General features: G+C 37.3%; 1 protein-coding gene across 1 annotated transcript in view; it reads left to right on the top strand.

Moving 5' to 3' along the window:
- The window catches only part of WDR76 (WD repeat domain 76), a 40,603-nt gene that overhangs the window by 10,673 nt on the left and 17,254 nt on the right, over positions 1 to 12,676 (top strand). Inside the window, exons 4-8 of the mRNA XM_006883202.1 lie at positions 156 to 211; positions 3,441 to 3,567; positions 6,480 to 6,578; positions 6,667 to 6,710; positions 8,811 to 8,964. Coding sequence (XP_006883264.1) covers positions 156 to 211; positions 3,441 to 3,567; positions 6,480 to 6,578; positions 6,667 to 6,710; positions 8,811 to 8,964 — 480 coding nt within the window. The remainder of the gene's footprint in view (positions 1 to 155; positions 212 to 3,440; positions 3,568 to 6,479; positions 6,579 to 6,666; positions 6,711 to 8,810; positions 8,965 to 12,676) is intronic.

Genomic DNA, 12,676 nt, shown 5'->3' with positions numbered 1-12,676 from the left:
TGCGCCGTCCCTCCACCCTCCCAAGCATGATGTCCCTCTCCAAGGACTGGTCTCTCCTCACTACATGTCCGAAGTAAGTTAGACGGAGTAGCAGATATTTAATATTTTGAATGTAAGTTCTGATGCTATAAAATAGCGTATTTTGTGTTTTGTAGTCAGCTGCAAGACTCCGGGAAATAATAAATAAGAGACAACCTTCTGAATCCAAGAGGTAAAAGATTTCATTTATAAAGTTTGCCATGATAGATATTCTTAGTTCTTTTATAATTTGAAAAAATATGCTGTCATAGTAAACTAATTAAGAAAACAAACTGTAATTTAAAACTAATCTCCAGCATGTTTTAGGGGAAGATTATCTTTTAATAATTTTATAGTCTTCATCAAAATAATGGAGTAAATAGACTATTCAGAGCCTGATTTTATTTCTATTTATTCTTTTGCTTTTAAGCTGTTTCAAAAACGGAACAGTACATAGGTAGGGAACTGCCAGAAGTTCAAGCACGGTTTAGAAGAGGCCCTGGCACTAGGGATATCATTGCTGATGTTAGATGGAGCCTCACTGAAAGTAAGGAATACCAGAAGAATGCCTATTTGTGCTTTATTGACTATACAAAGGCATTTGTTTGTGTGGATCATAACAAGTTGTGGCTGACATTGAGAAGAATGGGAATCCCAGAGCACTTACTTGTGCTCCTGTGAAACCTATACCTGTTCAGGAAGCTCTTGTATGAAGAGAGCGAGGAAACACTGCATGGTTTAAAATTGAGAAGCGAGTGTGTCAAGGTTGTATTCTCTCTCCTTATCTTTTCAATCTGTATGCTGAGCAAATTACCTGAGAAGCTGGACTCATGTGAAGAGGAGTGTAGCATCAGGATTGGAGGGAGACTCATAATAATTTGCATTATGCATATTACACAACATTGCTTGCTGAACATGAGGAGGACTTGAAACACTTGTTAGAAGATCATGGAATACAGCCTTTGCTTGGATTGCATCTCAATGTCAAGAGAACAAAGATTCTTACCATTGGACCGGTAGGCAGGCAGCATCATGGTCGATGGAGAGGAGATTGAAACTATCAAAAGCTACATTTGCTTGGATCCACAATTTACACCCTTGGTACCTAACAGTAGTCTGAAAATAAGGAGATCCATTGCACTGGGAAAATCTGCAGTTAATGAATTCTCCAAATTATTGAGGAGTAATGATGTCAGTTTGAGGACTAAGTTGTGTTTGATTTAAGCCATGGTCTTTCTGATCACTTGGTATGCATCTGTGAGCTAGACAATGAATAAGGATGTCAGAAAAAGAATTGATGCCTTTGAGCTGTGGTGTTGGAGAACAGCACTGAATATTCCATGGACGTCCTAGAGAACAAAGAGATATGCCTTGGAGAGGATGCAGCCGGAGTGCTCTTTGGAGGCAAAAATGATGAGGCTTTGCCTCACATACTTTGGGCATATTGCTAGGAGGTGCTTATTCCTTGGAGAAGGATATGATGCTGGGAAGGGTAGACGGCAAAGGAGAGGAAGACCCTTAACCAGGTGGAGTGACATGGTGACTGCCACAGTGGGCTCTTGTGTGTCAGGGAATGGGAGGATGGAGCAGGGTTCAGATCTTTTGTTCATAGGGTCGCTATGAGTCGTACTCAACTTGATGGCACCTAACAACAACTTTTCTGCTAATGAAGAAAAATCTTTATTTCTACTAAGTTATTTTTTTGCCTATAGAACTATTATTCTTGAGATACTGCTACTTTTCCTTTTTCAATTTTATTTATAAAATAAAATAAGGAAATTAGGGGAGCTCTGGTGGCCTAGTGGCAAGGAGCTGCAACTACAATCCCAGAGGCGCACGGTTCGAATCCACCAGATGCTCTGCCGGGGAAGGAGGGACAATCTCCTCCTGTACCAGTCAGATCTGATTTGACGGTACACACACACACACACACACACACACACTAAAATAAGGAAATTAGCATTTATTGAACATCTGAAAAAATGCAGTGACCTATAAATTTTATTCAATATTACATCTGATAATAACTACATAGGTATGTAGTGCATTTATTTTGACTTAGAAAACAGACTCAAAGAAGTAATTTGCTTAAGATCAGAACAGCTTATTGATGATACCTTCTGAATTTGACCTCAAGCCTGTTAGATTCCTTAGCTTGAATTCTCTTATTACATTTGAACAGGTTATTGTTATGTGCCTTAGAATCAGAACTTACTTATAGCTGATACTTACGTGTAAATAAAGATGCTAAAATCCTTGATTTCATTAACTCATTTGATTGGTTTGATTCTACCACAAATCAAAGAATTATATTGAAAATAGCTAAACCTTTTATCATGATCAGATATTTATAAGTGTACAAGGAAGTACATATCATATATTTGGGTAGTAGTTGTTGTTATGTGCCCTCTCCTATGACCCATAGCGACCCTATGTACAGCAGCTCTGAACTCTTCCCTGTCCTGAGCCAATCTCACTAATTCCGACACATGAACCCCCATTGTCCCAGTTACTGTATCAGTCCATCTCATCCAGGGTCTTCTCCTGTACTGTCTCTCCACCCTTCCGAGCATGATATCCTCCAAGGACTGGTCTCTCCTGGCCACATGCCCAAAGTACGTGAGACAGCTTAAAAATCGTAGTCTCCAAGGAGAAACTTGGTTTCACCCTCCACAAGACAGACCTATTTGTTTTCTTGGCAGCCTGTGGTATGTTCAAACCTCTTCTTCAGCAGCACAACTTAAAGGCATCGATTCTTCTTCTGTCATCCATAGTCATTGTCCAGCTCTCTGAAGCATAACAAGTAATATCGTAGATCATGGCCTGGATTAGGCACATCTTAGTATCTAGACTGACATTGTTGCTTTTCAGTACTCTGGAGTAGTTGAAAGGGTATTTGTGTAAACATGAAAAGAATGGAAGCATATTTACTTTGTTGTGGACCTTGTATTTAAGGAGCTTTGATGGTATAGTATATTGCGTGTTGTGGTGCTAATCAAAAGGCCTATGTCTCCAGTGGTTCAAATCCACCAGCTGCTTAGAGTGAGATTTACAGGCATCACTTATTAAGACTTAAGTCTAGGAAGCCTGATGGAGAGTCACCACTAATAGTTAAAATCAACTTGATGTTAATGACTTTGGTGTTTAGTTTGCATCTTGTTTTTGCTGCTTTTAGAGTTCATATCAGCACATAAAAATCTACCTTATTTATTATGGTTGCATATTATTTTGTGTTGTATGTGTTTAACAATTTAATCTCCCATGCCCAGTATGACAATTTAAGTTGTTTCCAGACTTTATTAAAATCATTGTGGCTGTGTGTACATGTGCAAATGTGGGATATATTCCTAGAAGTTATTGCCTTACTGTTAGTAAATGCATTTAACTATTTTATAAGTTTTTTCCCTCTCCACCACTTTTAGGAAGAAGCCTAAGAAGAGAGAAAATGAGACTGGCTGTAGAAGGTCAATGCGATTATTAAGAGTAGATCCTTCAGGAGTTCCATTACCAGAAACGCCAACCCAGCCCACATTAGAAGCAGATGAAAATGTAAGAAAAAGTGAAAATGCAATATATCAATTTAAGAAAATGCTGAGAAGATTGATATGTTTGAAGCTATACTAAAAGTTCATTAAATTGTTTTGTAGTTTTCATAAAATAATTTCAGTAGTTTATAGTTGAAGTAAGAGCATTGATTACAAAGTTATAAAGACTTGGATGGATTTATATTTCTGCAGGATTCACATACTGTGAGATTATAGGTAATTATGAGATTAGCTTTATAAGCCGTTAGTTTTCCTACCTTTAAAATGATAACAATAAAAATTTCATAGAGCTGTTATTACGTATTGAGTGAAATAATAGCTATAAAATTCCTTATGTTGTGCAAAGGACTTAATAAAAAATGAGTTGTTATTATTACTTAATAAATAAATAAATATTGACCATTTGGTCTCAGAGGAACTTTGGTGGGCCTACTGGTAAGAACCTGTGCTGCAATCCCAAATGCACTAGGTTCGAATCTGGCAGCTGCTCTGTACAGGGCAAATTATTCAAGAAGCTGACCTCTGTGAAGAAGAGTGTGGCATCAGGATTGAAGGGAGACTCATCAGTAACCTGAATTATGCAGATGACACAACCTTGCTTGCTGAAAGTGAGGAGGACTTGAAGCACTTGTTACAGAAAATCAGGGTATCCAGCCTTCAGTTTAGATTGCATCTCGATGTCATGAAAACAAAGATTTTTACCACTGGACTTATAGGCAACATCATGGTGGATGGAGAAGAGATTGAAACTGCCAACAACTGTCTTACTTGGATCCACAGTTAACACCCTTGGTTCTAGCAGTCAGGAAATCAGAAGATGTATTACATTGGAAAAGTCTGCAGTTAGTCAAATTATTGAGGAGCAGTGATGTCAGTTTGAGGATTAAGGTGTGTCTGATTCAGGCCACAGTCTTACCAATCACTTGCTATGCATCTGAGAACCAGACAGTGAATAGGATTGATAGAAGAAGAATTGATGCCTTTGAGCTGTGGTGTTGGAGAACAGCACTGAACATCCCGTGGATGGCCAAGAGAACAAACAAATGGTGCAGTCACAGTGCTCTTTGGAGGCCACGACGAGGCTTTGCCTCATATACTTTGGGCATATTGATCAGAGGGGCTATACCTTGGAGAGGGACGTAATGCTTGGAAGAGTGGAGGGTTGGCAAAGAGGAGGAAGAACCCCAACTTGGTGGATTGACACAGTGAGTGCCACAATGGGTTCTAGTGTGTCAAGAAGTGTGAAGATGGCACAGGATAGGACGGAATTCAGGTCTACTTTCATAGGGTTTCTATGAGTTGTACTCGATGGCACCTAACAACAACAACAACATTAATATCAACAACATTTTGTTATTACTACTGTTGTTGCAGAATTGTATAATTGTAGCATTCACTGGAATTGTTTCTTTTTTTTGAAGTTCATTTTTTTCTTTTTTTTATGCAACAGTTCATGAATTTGCGTGTCATCCTTGTGCTGGGGCCATGCTATTCTTCTCTGTATTGTTCTAATTTTAGTATATGTCCTGCTGAAGTGAGCACTCTTTTGAACTTATTGTCATCTTTTGTTGTGTCATCTTTTACATTGGTCATGGTGTGCATCCATAACTCATATTTGGTATTATCTTTCCCATTATTAAAAATAAAAGTAGGCGAGCTGTGGTGGCCTAGTGGCAAGAAGCTGCACTGCAGTCTCAGAGGTACATGGTTCAAATCCACCAGATGCTCTGCTGGAGAAGGAGGAACAATCTCCTCCTGTATCAGTCAGATCCATTTTTATGATACACACAAAAAAATAATAATCTGATTTGATGGTACACACAAAAAATAATGAAATAAAAAAAAATTTAAAAAATAAAAGTAGAAAGTGATTACTCCTCCCTCCATCCCTTTCCATCCTGGTAATCATCAAAAATACGAATTTTTAAAAATTTATTTTTTATTAATATTTGTGTATGTTTGTACTGTCAAATCGGATCTGACTGGTACAGGAAGAGATTATCTCTCTGTCTCCAGCAGAGCATCTGGTGAATTCAAACCACACACCCTGGGATTGCAGTGCAGCTTCTTACCACTAGGCCACCAGACCTCGCCAAAAATACTAATGTTTTAATATTTTATTTCTAAGTATTTATATAGTACTCATTCAGCTGGTGCAGTGCTTTGGGAGAATTTAAAATTAAGGAACTGTGGAAAGCAGCAGAGATGAGTAGCTTTCACATTGTTTTGAAATGTTGGCTATGATAAGAAACACATGGTAAAATCTGTATAAGGCAGAACCTGCATAATGTGGAAGCCTTCCAGAGAAGGAAGTATTTATTTTCCTAAAATGAGCTATTGAAAAATGATAAGATAGCATTTTGTTAAAGACAGAAAGTTTGTGAACTCTGGCCTTCAAACATTGCACTCTACTTCCATTCCAACCCATTTGACATACACATAATTGAAGCAAAAGTCTTATTTTATATAATGCACTTTAATATTTTCTGCTCTCTTATTTCCATTTTCATGCAATAAATCAAATTGCAAAATAAGACATATTGAATGACCTATTAATGAGTTACTACCTGTGACATGGATGACTACCATTGAGCAGTGCCATTGTACTGATCAGATTCTAGGGCTTGCAGTTACTGGTAGTATTACTGAGGGTCAGTTAACTTCTCTGTCTCATTCTAGTGACTGTAAAAGGTGGCCTCTCCTTCACTAAGTTGCTGAGAAGGTGAAATGTGACTATTTATATATATTTTACATCTTTTATAAGATACTTAGTGCTCTCATTCATTGAATAGCTATGTTTGGATGCCCATGATGTACAAACCCTCTAGTTGATGTTGAAAATAAAGTTGTGAAAAACATGTTTTTCTTGAGCAGGCAGATATGCTATAAACTTTTTTGTTCATATTTTTATAATAGCCTTTGTTACCTCCTGGGCCGTTAGAAATGATTCCTGACAATCAAGATGCCAATGAAGTGTTTAAAGGATTTCTACAGACATGGTCAGAAATGAGCAAGGTATACCTTGAGAGGATTTACAGCTTTTTAAATTAGCTGCTTAGGGAAATTTGAATACATACATTAACTTGGCACTTTGGTCTTTCAGACAAGTAGGAACAATGCAGTGAAGGAATTATCTAGCCTTAAAAGGTAAGATATCAATTTCTTGTCTTTGTTTTGAATTTTCTGAAATCTTTATAAAGACTGTGCTTTGAGTTGTAAAAAAAAATTGTGAAGTGAAGAAATAACTCATTTTCCCCCAAATGGTTGTTTGTTTGTTTTTTTTTTTAGTTCCTTTTAAATGTTGTCATATGTAAGGACTATAGGATATAAGCTTCCTGTGGGTAGAGATTTTTATCTCATAACCAGCACTTACTGTAAGTGCTTACTTGCTGCTTAGTTGGAAGCATCTCATAGTTGATGCACCACTGCGTTTCCAAAGTAGAACAGTATGTGGTAGGAGAAGACCCCTCTTCCTGCTGTAGAGCTGCTGGTGGATTAAAATTGCTAGAGAAGCAAGGCTTTTGGATTAGTGCAGTTCCCCATATACTAGGCCACCAGAACTCGTAACCAGGACAGTGCTTTTATTGTATAGTGTGTTTTCACTAAATCCTGACTAAATGGAGGAATTCACACACATTTTTACTTGGTTGGATTCTAATATGTATGTGTGTGTGTGTGTGTGTGTGTATGATTTTGAATTACACTTTTTCATCATTTTTTACTTTGATGTGAGTGAAGATTTACAAAGCACATGAATTTATCATTCATAGACATTTTTGCCTTATATTAGTTATAGTACAGTGTAGTTGCACTTTTCTTCCTAAAATTCTGATTTCCATTAATTCTTTTATACCTCTTTGTGCCTTTGGTTTCTTTAGTGATACTGTGCTGGTCGTTGTCCCACTGTGTATTAGTTTTCTTTTCACTCATTTTAATATATGTCTTATTTATTTACTAATATTTACTCCCTTGTCCTTCCCTTCCTGTCCTTGATAACCATTCAAGAATGATTCTTAGTGTAAACCTTTTTGTAGTTTTTTTTATAGTAGTAGACTTGCATTATATTTGTCCTTTTGTGATTGACTTATTTTATTCAGCATAATGTCTTCTAGATGCATTCATATTATACAGGGGATTTTTTTTGTTAATTTTTATTGTTCTTGAGTGTTGCATAGTGTGAACATCTCAGTTTCTTAACCATTTGTACATTGAAGGACACTTGGGTTGTTTCCATCTCTTTGCTATTATAAATAAAAATTGCTGTGAACTTGAGCGTGTATATTATATCTGTTGCAGCTTTTATGTCTTTACCTACTAGTGTGATTGCTAGATTATTTTTGTTTCGAACTTTTTAGGAAAGCACCAACTGATTTTCATGGTTGTACCATTTTCAGTTCTACCAATAGGGTTAAATTATATTTTTTTTCATTTAGCATTGTCGTTGCATGCCACTATAATCTTTAAAATTATTGAATGAAAAATCCATTGACGGGGAAGGGAGGTTGGGCAGGGAGAAAAGTGCAACGATGAATGAATGGATATCCAAAGTCTCTGTAAACTTTCATTAAAATGAAAAAAATAAAAGTGAAAAAAATAATCCATTGACTAAACACACCACATTTTACCTAATCTCCATCTATCCCTTTGATAATTGGGGTTATTTTCTGTTTAGCATGTGTGTAAGTATAACAGACAATGTGTTAATTCTTTCTGATCAATGGCTGGAAATGGGAATAAACTCATTGCTGTCAAGTTGGAATCGACTCAGAGCTGACCCTGCAGTGCATTTTTAGAGGCAATAAGCTGCATGGGAGCAAATTATACATCTTTATTCTTCAAAGCAGCTTATGGATTTGAGCCTGTGGGTTGGCAGTGCAAATTCTTGCCCACTAGGCCACCAGAACTCCTCTGAAATAGATGTAGTGAGTCAAATATTATTTGTGACTTTTGTACATAATGCTAAATTGTTTTCCCTAATTTTCTTCTCCTGTAAACTTTTTATGACCTTTCTCTGTCACTAGCAACATATCTGAGTATCTGCTTAACTGAAACCTGCTTGCTCTAGGTGTAATCATTAGGCTATCAGGGTTAAGGGGAAATAGAACTTCATTGTTTGTTTTCCCTGGTTATCAGGAGGTTGAATATTTTTCCACAATTAGTTACTGGTTGTGATTCTACTCTTTTGAATTGTCTTTTACTTATTTTTGACTGTTGCTATTTGTTTTACTTTAAAATTTTTTTCTTCAGCTATAAAAACAACTTATGTGGTATGGTGATTAGTCAAGATACTGTTTGTAAAGTTACCAGTGGCTCAGTATTTTCTATAGCTCTCCATCCATCAGAAACTAGAACTTTGGTGGCAGCTGGAGCCAAATCTGGGCAAATTGGATTTTGGGATTTGGTAAGTTATACATTTTTAAAAGATACTGAGATCTGAAGCAAATATAAAATAGTCTAAAGTCATGTGTTTATAGGTATTGCTTGAGATTTATAGTCTTATTTTCTCTGATTCTAAATTTTAGAAATAAGGAATTTAAATTTATTTTAGAGCTTTCAAAATACTTAGCTTGCATATTATTAGCCATCTGGGCATAAATTTACTGCCAGAAAACTTTATTACAACTTTAAATGTATAAGTAAAAAGGTCATACAAGTTCTCGTTTTCCTAGTTATGTTTAAAATATGGTCTCCAAGCTGGCTCAAAATACTTTTCCAGGAACCTGCTTAGGATGAACATAGTCATCTTTTGATAATTCATAAAAATATATATATAATACCATTCATGTGCATATAATTCAGAAAATCCAAGCCAACTGTCTCTGTGTGGATTCTAACTTGTGACCCTCACAGGCCCATTACGGTTTCCAAAGCCATAAATCCTCACAGAAGCACAATTGTTGGTTTTTGCCTGTAATCCAGTGATTAATCCACAATACCACCATAACTCCTATTTTATGCATATACTTTTCATTAAATTCTTTTTAACAGAATTGAGAAAAACTAAGTTAATTCTCTTCAAATTTATTTTTTAATTGGGGCAGTAGAATAAAACTATGGAAAATGCCATGGATCATTAATAGAGATTAAAAAAAATGCTGTTCAGTTGATGCTAGCTAGGGTTGATAAAGTGAGAAGCAGAGAGACAGACCAGACATTGGGCAGCATAGGTTCCCCCTTACTCTGACAAGTTGTGATGCAGTGGGGGGTATGAGATAAAAGGATTTTGGGGAGGGGGAAGCAGAGAAGAGGGAAGAATACAGAATAGTGGGAATCCATAGAAGCCAAGAGACAAGAGTTTCAAGAAGGGACGTTGCCAGGACCTCAAGGAATAGTGCATGTTAGTTTAGCTGAAACCAACTATCTGTCACCTTCTTCTGCTTCTGTCTTTCTTCTGGCTGCAGATGAATGCCTAAAACTTTATTCTTAGGCTAAAGCTCTAAGCTAAAAATGAATTAGATACTATGAGGAAGAGCCCAGATGTTACATTAGAGCAATAAGTATGGGAGAACCATTTAACATGTTGTTGCGGGAGAATCATTTAAACTTGATGAAAATGAGAAATGACCTGACACTTGATCAACCACTACATTAATAAAAAATCTATCATGCGAAAGGTAAATAAGAAGGAAACTGTAAGGGCCCTCTGGTGGCCTAGTGGCAAGAAGCTGCACTGTAATCCCAGAGGTATGTGGTTCGAATCCACCAGATGCTTTGCTGGAGGAGGGACAATCTCCTCCTGTACCAGTCGGATCTGATTTGATGGTACACACACACAGAAATAATACTAAAAAAAAAAAAAGGATAACTAATTCAGGAGAAGGAAGAAATTCTTAACACTTGCTTTAGACCATTATTCTCTACTGTTCAGCATCCAAAACAAAACAAGTGAAACCACCATCAAACAAAATAACCTGCGCTATTGAGTCCATTCTGATTTGTAGCAGCCCTACAGGAAAAAGTAGAGCTGTAAATCTTTGCAGAAGCAGACCACCACACCTTTCTCCCAAGTAGTGATTGGAATGTTTGAACTGCTTAGCCTTGCAGTTAATAGTGGAGTGCTTTAACTATCATACCACCAGGGCTTCTTCACTGTTCAGTGTAGTTCCTGCTATTCATATGAAGCTATGAAAATGAACTAAAATGAAAAATTTAGTTCTTCAGTTACATTAGTCTCATTTTAAGTGCTTAGCTAGTAGTTACCATAATGAACAGTCCATATGTAACACATTTTTTTCAGAGTTCTTTTGGCTAGCTTTGCTGTGGAGCAAGTTAATAGAAGCATTAATTTGGTAAATAATGAAATAAAAAAAGACTGAGACGGAAAAAGGAGATTGTAGTATGTAGGGGAAAAGCTCTTAGCATTAATAAATAAATTCAACATTAACAAGGGACAGAATATACAATTGGAAATTGGAATATGAACATAAGAAGTATTTGAGGTAATCTCAAATGTATATAAATAAGAAGCCATTTGGAAAGAAAAGATGGGCAAAGATGATCCAACAGTTGAAACAGAAATTACCTCCAAAGAGAATTTTCTGAAATGAAGACAACGGAATTTGGAAACTCAAGATGATTGTAGTGTGTCTCAGAAAAATGTGGAATAAATCTCTGGACAGAAAACTCAAATTAAGTATTAGGTTGTTTTTGTTGTTTTATGTACCTGTGAATCACCTGTGACTCATAGTGACCCTGTGTACAACAGCCCTAAACCCTGCTTTCTCCTGTGCCAACCGCATTGTCTCTGATATATCTATCTCCATTACCCCAGTCACTGAATCAGTCCTTCTCATCGAAGGCCTTCCATTCCTGCACTGTCCCTCCATCCTCCCAAGCATGATGTCCCTCTCCAAGGACTGGTCCCTCCTTGCAACATGTCCAAAGTATGTCAGATGAAGCTTCAGAATTCTTGCCTTCAAGGAGCAGCCTGGCTTCACCCTCTTCAGAATGAACTTGCTTGTTCTTCTAGCAGTCCATGGTATATTCAATACTTTTCTCCAACACCACAGCTCAAAGGCATCAATTCTCTTTCTGTCATCCCTTGTCATTGTCCAGCTCTCTGATGCATACCAACTAATTGCAAAGACCATGGCCTATATCAGGCACATCTTAGTCTCCAGACTGATCATTGCTCTTCAGTACTTTGGAGAGGTCTCTGACAGCAGACTTTCTCAATGCAATACATCTTTTAATATGCTGGCTGCTGATGCCAAGAGTGTTGATTGTGGAGCCAAAAACTAAAACTGTTTGCAATCGCAATCTCTTCACCATCCATCATGCTGCCAGTTGGCCCAGTGGTGAGAATCTTTGTTTTCTTGATGTTGAGGTTCAATCAATATCGAAGGCTGCAGTCCTTGACCCTCTACAGCAAGTGCTTCAGGTCCTCCTCAGTTTCATCAGGCAAGGTTATGTCATCTGCATAATGCAGGTTGTTAATAAGTCTTCCTCCAATCCTGATGCCACATTTCTCCTCATAGAGCCCAGCCTCCTGGATCATCTGTTCTGCGTACAGATTGAAAAGATATAGAGATAGGATACACCCCTGACATACACCCTTCCCAATTTTTAACCATACAGTTCTCTTACTCTGTTCTGACAACTGCCTCCTGGTCCAAGTATAGGTTTCGCACAAGCACAAACAAGTGTTCTGGGATTCCCGTTCTTCTCAGAGTCAGCCACAGTTTGTTGTGGTCCACACAGCCAAACGCCTTTGCACAGTCAGTGAAACACAGACACTCTGGTACTCCCTGCTTTCAACCAAGATACAGAAAAGCCATACCTACCTCATTTTTTTCCTCCAGAAAAACAATTTAGTATAATATATACAAGATTCTGAAGGAAAAGAAGTGTGGTCTTAGAATATTTACCTGGCCTAAGATATTCTTTGGGATTATAGTTAGTATAGCTTCTTACCACTAGGCCACCAGTAGCTCTGGCTGGGATATTCTTTGGAAGCAGGAGTGGCATCCACTTCCTAAACAACATGCCTTTGGAAACTATGAACTTTGATAAATGACGATAGTTATAGAAAGGCTTCAGGCCTTTTGTTCATAAGGTTGCTATCATTTGTGCTCCACTTGACAGCAGTCAACAAGATATTCTAGTATAAAGGG

Source organism: Elephantulus edwardii, unplaced genomic scaffold (assembly GCF_000299155.1).
Source record: "Elephantulus edwardii isolate Elephantulus edwardi_28Jun2011 unplaced genomic scaffold, EleEdw1.0 scaffold00026, whole genome shotgun sequence".
Classification (NCBI taxonomy): domain Eukaryota; kingdom Metazoa; phylum Chordata; class Mammalia; order Macroscelidea; family Macroscelididae; genus Elephantulus; species Elephantulus edwardii.
This window is presented reverse-complemented; position numbering and strand designations above follow the sequence as displayed.